Here is a 16,581-nt window from a genome sequence, read left to right as displayed (position 1 = left end):
TCTCCAACTCCCCCTTCCAAGGTCAGAACACTCTCTCTGCTTGCCTTTCTTTGAGATTTCTCAGACCATTTTTCTAATTGATTCATCTTTGTTCTTTTGGGTTGAAATCCCTTTTGTTCTTTTGGGTTGAAATATACATATTTATAGCTGAGGGGAAAAAATACACATGTAGCTGCTGCTGTTAGTTCTCATTCTTTCCTAGAAGCATATGGTGTAGGGGAGGCTTTCGCTCCTTCAATGAGACCATGGATTTATTGAAGGAAAATACATTGCCTTCGCTTGCCACAGTGGGGTGGGCACGTACAGAGAGGATCACTGTTTCACAAGGTGGGTGGGAAAACATAGTTTGTCAAAGCAAGATCCCCTCGCTGTGAAACTTGTGTATTTGTTTCTTGTAATGCTAATGAATCATTCCTTTGCTCTTGATTTCCAGGGTCTTGGTTGGTGCCCCAAAGGCAGATTCTAAATACAGTGCCTCTCTTAAGTCCCCAGGAGCTGTGTTTAAATGCCGTGTTCACACTAACCCTGATAGGAGGTGCACAGAACTGGATATGGGTCGAGGTATGTATTGTAGACCTTGTTTAAAGGGTATACATATTTAATCACTTTGCTTTGAAAGACTTCTCTTCCTAAGAGTTTTGGGGCTTTCCTGTACAGGAAACATCTCCTCGCCCTACTTTGACTTCTAGTGCCAATGTGGGTATACAAGAAATGGCCTTCATAAAGGCAGGAATGGTATGGCATGGGAAGATGTCATGCTGATGTCACCCCTTCCAGTGTCCAGTACATGTCCCTACCTTGCTGTTCCACCTTAACGTAGATGGCTGGACCACTTGTGGCATAGAAATGGGCATGTTTTCTGAATCACATGTACATCTAACTCCCCAATCCTGCCCCCCATTTTTCCTTCCTCCCCCCCATGAACAATAGGTGCTGATGTATCGTGGGGCTTTGATCTAGAGGCTCTCTGAAGTTCTGGAACATTGGGCCTCCTTTTTCTGGAACATTGGGCCTCCTTGCTTCTTCCTGCTGTCCTCTCGATATCTCTCCTGGTGTTCATACAGTGCTGGTAGTATTCTTGGGGGTCTGTGCATCACTGCTCCTTGGAATTTGCACTATCCCTTGAGACCCCTCTGTGTCTGTGTTTGATCAACACAGATTGGACAGAAGCAGATTATTTCTCAATGTAACATCAGCCATAAGACACAAACAGGTGTTAGGAAATGATCTTAGAAGTTGATCTACTTTGCCAGTGTCTTCAGCATGGTGATAACAACATGGTGCATGTTTCCTGCGGAATGGCTAATTATGTAGATCATGGATGTGGAACCTCTGCATCTGGCCCATGGAGCCTTCGTGGGTTCCTCCAGGGGGCAAGGCTTGGCCTCCAAGCCTTGCCTCCTGGAGGAACCCCATGTGGAGGAATCCCTACTGTTATCTCTGATCGGACATAACAGCAGCAGTGTGGGAGGCAGGCAGAGCCGGCCCTGCCATTAGCCATAGTGAAGCAGTTGACTCAGGGGGCAGATGCCGGGAGGCACCAACAAGATGTCGGAGGAGAGAGCTATGGGCTGTGCGGCCTGCTCTGCATCCCCTAAGTTAATTTGCAGCCTTCAGGAGCAGTGGAGGATACTGTCCAATTATCAGTGTTGAAGACAGATCCATCTGCCGGTTTGGTTGGCTTTTGTACATGGAATGGGAGGGGTGCCACCTTGTCCTTCGCCTCAGGCAGAAAAAAGTCTTGGTCTGCTCCGGGAGGCAGGGGACTTGGCTGGTACTAGGAGCAGGATCTTCCCACCATCAGCTGAGCGGCTTCCCATGGTACCCCCACAGGAACGATGCAGGCTGCGTGAAGCCAGGGAGTTGGCCAGTACTGATCGTCGCAGCACAGGCTGACTCTTCCTTCTCCCTGTGCCTGATGGGGATGGTGAGAGGCACGTGGAGGAGGCACCCAAGTAGGCTGGCCCTGGGAGGACCAGCTGTTCTTCCAGGGCTGCTCTTCACAGTGGCTCGGGGAGGAGGGGGAAACATCAGTGGTCATGGAGGACTGGTGGGAGGCAATTCAGACTCCCACCCAACGTCTGTTCCACACCCCTGATGTAGATGCTGAAGCCCTTTCAGGGCCTTCGATAAACTTGGTCATCTTGTTTGAATTATATATTCTTTTTAGCATACCATCCTGTTGAGGAGGGTGTTATGCTAACGTGGATTCATCCTGAATCCACCAGATACGATAACTGTAAATTAACGGGAGTGAGCCTTTCCTGTAGATATTCAAGAATGTAACATCATGTTTATCCCTGATAAACGCTCACCCTTCTTCCTACATTTGTTTTAGCTAATGTTCGGGGAGTGTCCTGCGGGAAGACATGCAGAGAGGACAGAGATGATGAATGGATGGGTGTAAGTCTGGCAAGACAGCCCACGGCTGCAGGAAGCCTACTGGTACGTTCCCATTTCCCTCGATCCCATTAAAGTGTGAAGTGTCACATTGTTACCGATAGTAAGCGTGTGTAAATTAATGTGCTTTCCTGATGACTGACAGAGTCCAGCTAACTTTGTAATCGCTTCCTTTAAGATGAAGGAGAATCGGATCCCAGGGACAAAGCTTGCTTCTAGAAAGAAAGCTTCAGAGCCCTGACACCTGCTTCTGTCACCCTGAAGGCTTCCTTTTAAAAGTGACAGAGGCTTTAAGACTTGGAACAGCATAAATGGCACTTTGTGTTCCTATGAAAGAGTCTTTTTTCCTTCTTTATTAAAAAAATGAAATTACGTGTGTGGATAGAGATAGTAGATCCATTATGCCTAATAACATAATTTTACAAGAAACATTAAATTTAATTATAAGCCAAATATTAAGTGAGTACTGAAGCATGCATATTTTTGTGGGTGGCCTGCTGATGCCAGTAGTTAAGTAATGAAGTCAACAAGAATGGATGGTTTTCTGTGTTCAACTGTCTAAGTCACAATGGTGGATGGGTGCAGATTATAGTTCTGCAAAACAATGGTACGATTTCCCACACCCAACAGTCCTCAGCTGCCATAACCCGTGCTTGCCACCACATCAGTGCTTCTAAGCCTCCTTCACATGCTACTTGCATAAAGGAGTAGAGTGCCTTATCGGAGGGGACTGCACCTTTAGCCTTGTCTGTGATGTTGTGTAGCTCCTCCCATCTCTGCCCTCACCGTCCACAAGTTTTTGTGGATGACTGAAGTGGAGAAGTATTCATGTATAGGCCTCCACACATGGAGGCTTCCCCAGATTCTAAAATCCTGTGCAATCAGAGTTCTAGGATCTGGGGAAGACTCCAGACTGTAAGGCTGTCAATGTATGGACAGTGAGGGCAGGGGCAGTGATGGCAAGGCTGGAAGGACCCCTGTGATCTCAGTGGCAACTGAAAGCACAACCGGCAGCTCCTTTCAACATGCTTTGTTCACATGAGTAATGTGTGAAAGGCGCTATGGTGTACCAAGTAGAGCTGAGCTGAAACCTCTCTCAGTAGTTCCCGAATATTGTTGACAGTGCCAAAACACCTCCTATTTTGGGCAGCAGCAGCTGCAAAAACACTTGCTTATTTATTTACATTTCCATAGCCTTCACTTGTTTTATTTATGCAAGTCTCCACCTTCAGAAAATGTGAGTATGTGGAGATCACCACAACTAAGGTCTCTGAACAATTGGAATTTATGTGGAGTGTATGGTTTGCCAATGGTAATATGTGTATTTAGCAGGGAAAGCTTATCCATTCTGCACCTCTACCACATGAAACCTGTTGCTGGCTCTGGTATGTATGAACCAAGCCTAAATGATTTTCAGGTTGGAGTCAGAATTTCAACTCCACTGAAATTGCTAATTTCTATCCAAAAGTCAAAACTGGAGGATGCTTGGTACCAGTCTAGTGTAATGTAAGTAATTTTGATCATGATGGAAATATATGAATAGTCTCTTTGTATTGCCATATTTGTTAAATCCACCTAGAAGGAGGCACAAGTGTGCTAGAACTCTAGTGTGTGATGCTTCTGTTAAATATCAGTTTGGGATAGAAGGCTAAATGGAAGATCAGAGATTAATAAGGTGTTGACAGCATAAGCTTTAAATATAATTTTAGAAAGTCTATTGGATTTTGAAGTATCAACATGAGAATGGGTGTTTGTATTAATTCAGGTGTTTTAATAACACGGCAGAAGTTCCCAGCTCCTCCTGTGCTATGACAGTAAAATTCATCCTCTTACTTGTACTGGAAAAGTAACTGGGGCCATTGCATTAAAACCTGAGGGAAACCCTCGCCTCCTTTCATCTTATATTTTCAAGCACCTGCCCTATTTATCATGGAATTTGTTTTTCCTCCTCCTGCAAACTATTGCCATTTAAAAACATTTAAACAGCCAAATGACTTTCAGTGCAACCCTGCTCAGAAGTAAGTCCCAATGAGTTCAATAGGGCTTACTCTCAGGTAAGTGGTAACAGGATTGAAGCCTCATGGTATAGCTTCAGTGTCACTTTCTCCATCTATATGGCTGGATTTCAGATTACACATTCTAAGTGTGCAGGAGGAAAGTTTGTCAAATTCTGTATCTGCATTCATCTCTTCATAGTTGGATATCTGAGCTCACATGGAAGTCTCGTTGTTTAAGGAAACACCAAGGGCCTAGTGAATGGTCTGGGAACATACGATGTAGAGGCTAATCAGGTGTGGAGTTGGCCATTAACCTAGAGAAGAGTCCTCCAGTATGTAAGATAAAGCAGCCATACTGAACTTCATCAGAACTTTAGTCAGTTCATTAATCTTTATTTGCTGGCTCGTTTGGCCAGTGGTTAGGGCAGGGGACTCAAACCTTTTTAGGTCAGTGTGTACATTTGGTATGTTGAACGAGTGTCACAGGCACTCTCACGAAATGGCTGCCATGGGGAACTTGCCCATTCACAAAGCGACATTTTTCTGTTCCAACGTTCATTTCACAGAATACAAACTGTTGAAGCTGAGAGACGTGGGGCCCAGAGGCATTCTTGGAAATAAAACACTTCACTTTCCAGCAGGCCAATCTCCCAGTTATTTCTTTTTTAATAATTAAAAAATCTTTAAAAATAAAATAAAAATCAGGAGGGGGCAGGGAGCCTGGCAGGCATCAAAAGAGGTGTCCATGGGCACCAGATTGTAGATCCCAGGGTTAGGGAATTCATAGTGCCAAGGCTCAAACCACTCAGTTTCCATGACAGCTGGTGTGTGTGTGTGTGTGTGCGTGTGTATGTATATATGTAGGTGTGTATGAAAAATATTTATAACCCACCTTTTGGCCCTGTCCTAAGGTGGTGTGCCAAAAAAATAAAATCAATATCAAAACAATGAGCCAGATTAACAGCAAAGCTATAATTAAAACCTCAGAAAGCAGGTAAAAAAGGTAAAGGTGTCCCCAACCAGTCGTGTCCGACCCTAGGGTGTGGTGCTCATCCCCGTTTCTAAGCCGAAGAGCCAGCGCTGTCCGAAGATGCGTCCGTGGTCATGTGGCCGGCATGACTGAACACCGAGGTGCACGGAACGCTGTTACCTTTCCCGCCGAGGCGGTACCTATTTATCTACTTGCAGTTTCTTGCTTTCGAACTGCTAGGTTGGCAGAAGCCAGGACTGAAGCCGGGAGCTCACTCCGTCACGCAGCACTCGGGTCTCGAACTGCTGACCTGCCGACCTTCCAGTCTGCAATTCAGCGTCTTAACCACTAAGCCACCGCAGCCCCTCCAGAATCAACCCCATATCAAAACCCATCATAGAATAATAGGGTTGGAAGGGGCCTATAAGACCATAGAGTCCAACCCCCTGCTCAGTGCAGGAATCTAAGTCAAAGCTGGCTGTCCAGCCTCGTCTTGAATGCCTCCAGTGTGGGAGATCCCACTACCTCCCTAGTTCATTGGTTCCATTGTTGTATTGCTCTAACAGTCAGGACGTTTCTCCTGATGTTCAGCCTGAATCTGGCTTCCTGTAACTTAAGCCCATTATTCTGTGTCCTGCACTCTGGGATGATTGAGAAGAGATCCTGTCCTTCCTTTCTGTGACAGCCTTTCGAGTCCTTGAAGAGTGCTATCATATCTCCCCTCGGTCTTTTCTTCTCAAGGCTAAACATGCCCAGTTCTTTCAGGGCTCCTTCACACTGAGCTTTTATCCTGTGATTGAGATTGCTCCTTCATGGAAGTTTGCGGGCTCCTTACATGACACCAGGCCAATCTACATTGTGCCCGCCATCGCAACGAATTCGGTGTCCTGTCGGGTTAAACGCTCTTGCATTAAAACGTGATTATCCACACTCAGCCATTTTCCCCATTGTGGTGCTTCATCGAATGCACGAGCTCGGTTCATGCTTGAGCACTGTGCTGTTTTCCTGCTCTTAAAGACAGCGGCTCTCATTGGAGGATCAGAAACTCTTCCTGTTTCTGCTGATTCCACGCCTACCACGTGGCAGTGGCGTGGGAGAGGCTTGTAGTTTTCCGCATGTTTTCCTGCCTTGGGGAAAACGACCAGCTTGTCCCTTGCCACCACCGCCATAGCAGGTGGAGGTGGAGGGAAGAAGGAGGCACCTATCCTCTTCTCCCTGCTACCTGCTGGAGGCCAGGGTGAGCAGCTGGGGGGTGTCTGCCAATGCTCTTTTCTCCGTGCCAGCCCTTGACAGCTGGCGCGAGGAAGAGGGGCAGTGGCGGCGGCACCCAGCGCTCGCGTTTGGGGGGGGCTGCTAGTATCTTCGAAGATTCAAAGATGTGAAGCTTCACATCTTTGAATCTTCGAAGATCATGCCTGAATTAGGAAAAAAAAAATCATGGAGAAGCCAAGATTCTTTGAAGATAACACCTTAATTAAAAATAACAAACCCAAAGCGGGGGATAGAAGGAGGTAAAACTTAGTCTCATTTGAAGGGATAGAATAACCCCCTGCTCAGTGCAGGAAGCCTGATTCCCAGGCGGTCGCCCATCCAACTACTGACGGGGGCTGACCCTGCTTAGCTTCCAAGACCAGACAAGCTCGCACACATCCAGCCCTTTGCTTGTTGCTGAGGAAACACTGAGTGCTGAGGAAGCTATGCGATCAATAGCCGGAAGATGATATGGGGCCATCAAGAGCTGTGATAGGACAGGAGGGAAATACAAACACTGCCATATATGGACAGGCAGGGGAGGGGACTACGACCAGATATGGTGATGAAGGCGGAAAATCAGAGCACATTAAGGGGAAATACTGGGATATCAGGTTATTGAAAGCAGGAGCATGGAAGTGGGAAATTCCGGTTCCAATTGGAGGCAGGAACTGCATAGTGTGAAAGACGGGTGGTGAAACCTCATTGAAAGCGAAAAAAACCCTTAAGTGTAGATCGGCCCACCGTGACCCTCCAGGGTGCCTCCTGCACTAAATGCCCTTTGTTCCATTTTTTAATAGGTCGCAGATAATGAACTATCAAATTAGCCCCTTGTGTTCTGCTTGAGTTTCCTCTGTGAAAAGAGTTAAAGCGGCAAGAAGAGGAGCGAGATCAATGAAAGATAATTGAAGACTCAGATAGGAGGGAGAAGGAGGGGGGAGGGGAAGCACGTTTAAAGGGAGTCAGTAGTGATCCTCCATTTAAAACAGAAGCAGAAAGCCCCATTTTAAATGTAGGATTTTAAGCTGGTGTAGAGATGCCCTCAGTCTCTCCATGTAGGGCTTTGTTTCCAGTCCCCTGATCCTCTTCGTTGCCCTCCTCTGAACCCTCTCCGGTTCGTCTGCATCCTTCTTAAAGCGTGGTGCCTGGAACCCAAAAGATGAACAGAACAAAAATGTCTACAAGTGAGCAAGCCTCACTTCTTTGTGGGAAGGAATTCCACAATTGAGGTTCTGTACCCTGGTGTAAACAATACTGGACTCTACAGAGAGTCTAACCAGGTGTAAGGCAGCTTCCTGAATTCCAATGTCAGCAGGCTTGTTTTACCCTTCTGGCCATATATTTTAGGCCAGATTTTGCCATCCATGTAAGACAGCATCCACTTTCCCTTTTCCTCCTCCTCTTCTCTTCCTCCTCTTGCCTGTTATGTATCTTAGGGTGGGGGGGGTACTGTGGCTTAGTTATTGTTTTGAACCTTGGTAGCTCCTGTAGAGCTTCTGATGCCAGTGAGATGATGCTTTCCCATTTACAGCAGTCCACAATAATCTTCCAGGAGAGTTTAAATGGGGTAAGTGATGCGAGTCACTAGCAGTTTCTCCTGATCTAGAAAATAAATATATAAAAATTAACAATACTGCTATCACGAGACTTCATTTACTTTGCCATAATTTAAAGGGGCCTTTTGTTGCTACAATTTGTATTGGCTATAAATTTTTTGTTGTATTCAAAATTCCTTCCTTCTTGCGACATGTTCTCTTCTCCAGTTTCCCCGAGACACACACAGAAAGTTGGCCTTAACATTGTATGTCTGTAGGATACTGTCTTCCATTAAAATGTATATCTGCCTTTTGTATTCACAGTGGGAATGCTTCACGAGAGAAGCTATTTCCTGAACACTCTAGATATAAATATTTCATGATTTTTGTAAAAGAAATCTAAATGCAGTGTGTGTAGGGAATTAAAACCATAACTGGGTCGGCTTAAAAGAACAAATAACCTGAGTTCAGTTTCTTATGAGCTTCTTTACATACATCTGGTCGTCAAAGCTGAGTGCCATTATAAACATCCTTTGCAGAACTGCATTCCTCATTCTGACATAAGAGGACTTCATAGGGACACTTAGGACCAGGGGCATCGATGGGCTGGTGTGAGAAATACCTTAGGGTGCAATCCCATTGGGATAGGCAGCTGCCTTCGAACTCAGAGGTGACCTTCTATCCAATGCAGGGCAGGAGCAGCATGGAGGGGATCTTCCCCTCCGTGCTTCAGCTGCCCTGCATTCATGGCTAGACAGCCGATTTCGGCTGTCTAGCTGCGGGAAGTCGGAGCAGGGGGGCGGACGCTAGACAACGTATAGGAAGTGTTGGAAAGGCACTTCCATCCTCCCTGCCCTGCCCCCAGGAATGCCCCATTTTCACTGCTCCACGCTGCTCTTATGAGTGCGGAGCGTGGGGCCAATCCGCATTGCCTGCGAGATAGCACAGGAGGGGGTGGAGGTCGGTTCTCAGGGAACCGACCTATCCTATGGCTGCCTAGCCACTGACTAGTGGCCATAGGATTGCACCCTTAATTCACTAAATAACTGCATTCACATTGCTGAGCACAGGACATCCAAAAGCAATGAATCTGAAGCCTGTGTGACCTGTGTTGATAACACTGCTGCAGTTGTGACAATATAAGGAAAGTAATCACAATATATGCTCTTAAAATACATTACTTTTTCTTTTTCTTTTTTGCAAATATCTACTAAGAAGGGGACTTTAAACTTGCTGAGAATCTTGTTTTTCCCACTGAAATCCAGATTGGTTCTCCTTGCCCCAAATAGCTGGGGGTCAGGGCTGGCCCAAGGCATTTTACTGCCTGAGGTGATTAAGATAGTGCCCCCTCCCTATTCCACATATAGAAGCTGACCAGACTGACAATTTAATCTTACTTCAACCCTGGCCATGGGAGAGTGTTCTCCACCACACCGGAGGGGAGCAGCCTAGCTTAGGGGGCACAGAGTATGCCACATAGCACACACTACTCTTTCATCTAACAGAGAGAATGTCCGGGGGCTCAGAAGGCTTGGCTGGAGGGGCTTCTGCCATTGCCCCATCCCCACCCCAGCATCTGCCCCCTGAAGTGGCTGCCTCACTGTGCCTAATGGTAGGGCTGGCCCTGAAAAGGATAGTGAGCCATCTCAATCCACTTAATAAGACCTCCTTTGGAGACAGGTTTTCTAGCATCCATAGTTCCCACACAACTTTCATGCAGATTGCTTGAGAGGAAAGCCTCCTGTGACTGCCTGGCTTCCCTTTCCATCCTCGGGGTCTTGCGTGTGTGGTGTGAGGGGAGACGCAGTTCCACAGTTTATGTGGAAATGTCAGCACTTGTGGTCCAACAACATTTGGAGCACGCTAGGTTCCCCACCCCTGGTCTATAGGATGTTGAAGGTAGTTGGAGAAGTGTCATCATTTCCTGTGGTGTACATACTCATTTCCTGTGGCCTGCTGTTGCCTCTGGTCAAAGAGGGTTTGCAGGTTTGTGAAGTGCCATGCACGTTTGCAAGAGCTGTGGACGGAGATGATGGTGGGATGAGTGTACACAGAACAGGGAGTGATCCCACTCTCCTACTGCCTTCAACTCTGGACAAAAAATGGACCAACAACTGTCTGTCACCAGCCACACATTTTCTGGATCTAGGGGTAAACATTCTCTTTTTCATGTGCTTTGTTTCCCTTAGGCCTGTGCACACCGTTGGAAAAATGTCTACTATGAGACAGAGTACATCCTTCCACATGGCTTTTGCAACATCATCCCACCCAATCTAGGGTCCAATGGGAAAAAGTTAATGCCATGCTATGAAGGTAAGGGGGTATTTTTATTCTTGTATATACTATTACTTGTGATGGAGCAGAGGTTCACTATTAACGTCCCCTTCATCAAAAATTAGTGATAATTGTGGCACATTTTAACAGCCTGTCTTCCTCACATCCACATGTTTTATTCTTTTTATATTGCTCTATAATTGTTTTATATTTTAGACTGCACTGTAAACTATCTTGGAACATGTGTGTGTGTGTGTGTGTGTTTGTGTGAAGGGCAGTATAGAAATACCCTAGTAAATAATTTAGCATCACCTTTAGCACCACCACCACATTGCTCCAATACAAGGCTGTAAAAAGGGAATACAAGGAATTTAGGTTGTTCAAATGCCAAACCTGGTAGAATTGTGGAAAGATTTCTGTCTGTCTGTCTCTCAGTAATACTGCAGTCCTACACACATTTACCTGGAATAAGTTCAGTCTCTTTGAACTCAGTAAGGGTTACTTCTGAGCAGATATGCATAGGGTTGTGCTGTTAGTCCCGTGTTCTATTGAGTAACCTTTGCCATTTCAAATCTGGGACTCACCTTGAGCCCAAACATATATCTGGAGACTTCGTTTTTTTTACTGTATATTTGCATGGTGGTAGGGCTGCTGCTGTGATCCACCTTAGCTCAGGCCCACTAACTGAAGACCAACGTATCACATGACTGCAGACATTTTCTCTCACGCCTGAAACTGGCATGTGCTGGAGATGATGGAGTTTGTAGTCCAACACATCTGGAGGGCACGAGATCGGGGAAGGCTGCACCAGCCCATGGATTAAACCTCCATGCTTTCTCCCGAAGTGAAATTAAGCACAAATACCATAACTGCCTTGTTCCCACTTATTTTTCCTCATTCCTTCTCTCACTTCATATTTTTCTGGTGAGTCAAAACTTAGTCTGTAAGCTTCACAGGACAGGATCTTATCTTATCTTATCTTTTTTTTTTTTTTAAAGTTGCTCTCTAAAATGCTATGTACATTGATGGTGCCATAGAAAACAGTAATAATAATTTCCATCCCATCCTTCAAACTCAGGGGTGGGCATACAACATGATGTTATTTCTTTTTATGCTCATAACAAACCTGTGGGGCTGAGAAAGTGACTTGCCAGTGGGCTTCACAACTGGGCAGGGATGTGAACCTGGCTTTTCTGAGATCCAAAGAAAACTTTCTAGGTGCCCTGGGCTGCCTTGTTGGAGCATGAGCTTCTGTGTGTGCCACTCCACCTAATCCAGCTGAAAGAAATGGGCCAAATATCAAATCTCACTTTAAAACACCTCAGAAGCTGGCATCTTCTTTGGATTCAGATGCAGCTGACAATCCAACATGCAAGGCTGTTCAATTAAGAAGAGAAGATAGATGTCTCGCTAGAGGAGGTTTTAGCAATTAGACTTTAGAGATACATTCTGGAAGACATTTCCTTGGGTTTCCTGTGGTTTCTTTTTCTAAAAAGTGTGGGTCTACCTTTCTTTCCCTTGGAAGGACTGGAGGCTGAAATGGGGCACTTGCATGCCAATAGATCTTTCCTCTCTCTTCATTTTTTGCTCTGGTGGCAGCCTGGTTTGCCACTGATATTCGAAAAGGTACCAGTTCTATCCTTGCTCTTCTCTTCCTCAGGGTTGTGCTCAAGGCTTGAGCTTTCTTGACAAGGTAGATTCCGTATGACAGAGAGTGAAACTTACTGGATTTAGTTTGGATGGAGCTTAAGTATGGGTGCATCTTCTTTTTATATGCTGATTTTCCAGTTGTTGAGCTTCCTCCAAAGGTGGACTATGTTGAGAGATGATGGGGTAAAGCGAGAGTGAACAGCGCAAGCTGGACAAAAGCTGAGTTAAATTGGATTTTGCAGTTGGTGACTGATGGCATGGTTAACCTTTCTTCCTACCATGTGACAACTGGTTAAGTTAAAATAATAGTAATAAAAATAATCTAGACAGCCATCTGTGAGGGATGCTTTGTCTTGGATTCTTGTACTGAGCAGGGGGTTGGACTCAATGGCCTTATAAGCCCCTTCCAACCGTACTATTCTATGATTCTATGATGATGATGATGATGATGATAATAATAATAGAAAACTGAGGGCTCTTTCACACCGGGCTTTTATCCTGCGATTGAGATTGTACCTTCACAGAGGTTTGTGGGCCCTGCTGTGACCCTCCTGCACTAAATGCCCTTTGTTCTGTTTTTAAATAGATCGCGGATAATGAGCTATCAAATTACCCCACTTGTGTTCTGCTTGAGTTTCCTCTGTGAAAAGATTTAACACAGCGAGAAGAGGAGCGAGGTCAATAAAAGATAATGGAAGACTCAGATAAGGGGAGAAGGAGGGGGAAGGGGAGGGGGGAAAGGGAGTCTGTGTAAGGGGAGTCAGTTGTGATCCTGCATTTAAAATGGAAGCAGAAAGCCCCATTTTAAATGCAGGATTTTAGGCTGGTGTAGAAATGCCCTGAGGTTTGGGGAGGAAAACATGGCACGTATCGGGAGACTGCAAATGTTTGTATTTCAAATAATTAACGAAGCGCTTAGACTTAACAACCGTTTGGGGGAGAATTGTCTGGTTTTGGTTCCATGTTTGGAGCCATGACTCCAGATCATTTGTAATGAAATGAAAGGAAGCCATAAAATCCTCCCACTTTGAGGATTGCTTTGGTTTGCTTTTTCCTTTTCGTTGGCAGGATCAGCCTTGAGGGACTAAGAAGATTCATGCATATCATACAATATTTGCTTTTTATTACACACCCAACCTCATGAGAGAGAGAGAGAGAGAGAGAGGCAATCACCTGTGTGTGGGGATGTGTGGGGTTTTCTTTTTTTGGTATGCATTGTCTTTTTTTGTGGAAAACTACCCCGACAACTAGATATCAGATGGGAATTGAAATAAAAATAGAAGTGCGTGGACCCAAGACCTGTGAAGCAGCCAGTGGAAAATTGGCAGCATGGGTGTAGCCTACTGTGCATTCTGTTGTGCTGCAAACTGGATTGAAAATTGGGGACTTGCGAGCTTTGTGTGTCAGCTGCCAAACTGCAGTGTCACATGGGGTGATGGTGTTTGCTTTTGGTGAACTCTGAAACTTTCAGCTTTTAAATGCAGTTAATTAGCTCCATCGTCTACTAAAGAGATGGCTACAATCCATTGCTCGGAAGGAGTCATGGGTTAAAACTGACTGGGATCCTCCCTTCCTATAATAATTCTTTTTAATTCACCCTCCAGGAAGAAACAATGAAATCCTTGGCTGGGAGTCTGCAGCCTAAAGAAGGGGCGAATGGAAATCGAGGGTGGGATAGAGCCAGTGAAAGATGCAATTTAACTTCAAAACAGTGGTCCAGTATTTGCTAGATGGAAGTTTTTGAACTAGTGCAGTGCAGTGCTGAACATTTCTCCCACTTTTTTTTGACCGTTCTCATTCCATTTGATGGAAAAGAAATTGCTTTTGAAAAGGAATTCAGTGGTGAAGAAATGTCAGAGAAATTTTCATGGGTTGGGTGTGAGGCTCTTGTGACTACCTTACCTAGGAGGTGACCAAGGAGTGTGTGTGAGTGCCCTATATTTCATTGTACAATCATCTCTCTGGTAGCCTGTAGCCTTCTCAGCTTTCTACACTTCAATTAAAGCCCAGGGGAAAGGATCATGAAGTAATTCCTCCCATAGGGTCTTTTCAGCTCTGGAAGTGCAGTCAGCCTGGGAGACAAGCTGTGATTAGGTACGCTCAAAAACACCACAAAAATACATTATAAAACAGCCTGAGAATGAGGCAGAACAATGGAAGCCCCTTTCATGGGGGAAGAAAACTTTAAGGAGCTAGACACAACACTGCTCCCCTCACACCTGCATTGTGGAGGATGCAAAATGGGGACGAGCCTCCCAACACAGTTGATGTTGTTTCAGCACCAGAAAACAAACAAACAAAAACCCTTATGGAAAAAGAAAGAAACCGGGAAACAATCTCTGTCAATGGTAAGCTGGAACTGTGGAGAATTCTCTCCCTGGAGAAATTCGGTGAAATTGTTCTTCCAATTTCTCTGTCTACAGTTAGGGTGAAGAATTTCAAGAGGCCACTCGTGCACAACTCTATTTTGAACTAGCCAGATTTCTGTGCCCTTTTTCCTGTAGTATTAAAGTCTCAGATTGGTATTGTCTTACAGAGTGTGTATCCAAAGTCATATAGAGCTGGCTCAGATTCAGGAAAGACCTCCACTTAATAGCCCTATTCACATGTTACCCATGTGAGTAGGACATTCATGGTGAAAGAAGCAGTGGAGCTCCTTTAGCTCCACCTCCAAATCTCATTGAGCCTTGCCTCCAAAGTCACATCATTCCTTCCACCCCCCGCCCCTGCCGTCACCGTGTCCATGCGGAGCATAACGTCTGCAGCAGAGAGCCTCCCGTATTGGTGAATGTCCCTCATGTGATTTAGAACCCTGATTATGCAGGGTTCTAAATCAAATGAGGGCCTCCATGAGTCTAGGAGCCCCCACTCACACACTCTAGAAATTATGGAGAACATGATAATGGCAGGGATGAAAGGAGAGGTGTGACTTTGGGGGGTGGACCTAAACAGGCAACCCCCCTATCCCTTCCTCCATGGATACCTTGTTCATACAAGCAGCAAGTGAATAGATGATTTCATATCCATATTGAGATGCGGCATTCCCATAGCAAATCGCATGTGCGTCGCATAATGTTATACTTTTCCACTGTCATGCTCAGTTGTTTGTCATCAAGAAGTAGCATCTGGATGCACCAGGTCAGATGTTTCTGCCTCCACTGTGTTCTTACATGTGGATGAATTTCTAATGCCTGAACTTGTTGCACAAATTATGCTTAAGTTTGTTCCCTCTAGGAGGGGTATGCCAATATCCCCTTAGAGACACACAGAACTCTGAGATTCAGTCCAACGCAGTTTTATTTGGCAGGAGGCAAACAGCGCTGTTTGGGTGGATTCTCGCGCCTAATGCCACAAAGGAGAACCACACCCTAGATGTTTTTGGTAGAGCTTATATACATTTAGTATAATGACCTCATTAGCTTTGCGGGGTGGGCCACATAATATTCATGAACTTCATTAAGCATGCGTAGTTGACATGTCTCTATGGCTGACCTGTCCTTGCAAGCTGGGCAGGAAGCGATCTAGCTGGTACTGGTTCTAACCAGCTGCAGGAGTGGCAGCTACTAGAGGGCGGGGGGACTCCTCTGGCTGTACCTGATATGAAACAGACCGTTACTGTTGGTGTCAACAAGGCAGTTGATAAGACTATCTTCCTCTGGGATTTTCCACTGTAGGAGGCTGCCTCGGATGGCTGCCAATACTTTAAGATGGTGCCTCTTTGGTTCTATCAAACTGGGTCATAGATTGGGAATCTGAGCTTGTCACATAATGTTACCACTCTTTACGCAAAGCATATACAAGTGTGGCAGGCAAGTATCCTCCCACCCCCAAAAAGGGATCTGGCTGCATAGTGCGATCTATTACCAGATATGACTGGGGATCATGCAAGTTGTGTGGATCCTGCAAGCAGTAGCAGAAGTTGAAATTGAGAGTCAGCATTTAGTAGGTGAGAACAAGCCAAGGGAGGGATGAAAGCCAGGGCTGAGGGAGAAAGGCAAGAGAAGAACAGCAAAGTGGTCTTGGCTTTCTGGCCATGATTGCCAACAGCCATAGTATCAGCAATTCCTGGCTAATCTCTTGTAAGGTTAAATGTTGTTTTTCCCTTGAAAATGACAGCATACCAAAAACAAATACATCACACCCCAACACACAAAGACACAGAGAAAGTGGCTCATGGCTTGAATGGATTATATGTGGCTTCTAGCCAGTAACGGTACCTGGAAGCCAGTTATAGTTTGGAGTATCCTGCAAAATGGCACAGAACATTGGGCCTACTTTTATACGTACTAGGCCTTTCAGGCTGGCCAATTATTTAAACCATTCACTTCATTCACCAAAGGACCCTGGTTTTAGTACTGTGGGCATTTGCATCAATTTGACTACTGGCATTGATATCACTCTTGAGAACTTTCTAAGTTCTCACACTGCTGGGAGTTCCATAGATGGGGGGTCATCAGAGCCAGTAAGCAAGGGTCTCTGTTTCCTGGGAGTGAATGATTAGGGT

At 45.4% G+C, this 16,581-nt stretch overlaps 1 protein-coding gene across 8 annotated transcripts in view; it reads left to right on the top strand.

The window, feature by feature from the left end:
- ITGA9 (integrin subunit alpha 9) overlaps positions 1 to 16,581 on the top strand; it is a 331,280-nt gene that overhangs the window by 27,963 nt on the left and 286,736 nt on the right. For 6 of the 8 annotated variants that reach the window (XR_014792283.1, XR_014792284.1, XM_084857947.1 and 3 more), the window contains exons 2-4: positions 434 to 561; positions 2,339 to 2,445; positions 10,343 to 10,466. Coding sequence is in view for 5 of the 8 variants with exons in the window: in XM_084857947.1 (XP_084714073.1) it covers positions 434 to 561; positions 2,339 to 2,445; positions 10,343 to 10,466 (359 nt within the window). In the remaining 3 variants the exon portion in view is untranslated. Of the gene's footprint in view, positions 1 to 433; positions 562 to 2,338; positions 2,446 to 10,342; positions 10,467 to 12,805; positions 16,580 to 16,581 lie in introns of those variants that run through there. The other 2 variants (XM_084857951.1, XM_084857953.1) reach the window with 2 other exon arrangements.

This window comes from Heloderma suspectum, chromosome 5 (assembly GCF_057233095.1).
Source record: "Heloderma suspectum isolate Gila_16-S chromosome 5, 16-S_ref, whole genome shotgun sequence".
Classification (NCBI taxonomy): Eukaryota; Metazoa; Chordata; class Lepidosauria; order Squamata; family Helodermatidae; genus Heloderma; species Heloderma suspectum.
The sequence above is the reverse complement of the archived record's forward strand: the minus strand, read 5'-3'. Positions and strand labels throughout refer to the sequence as shown.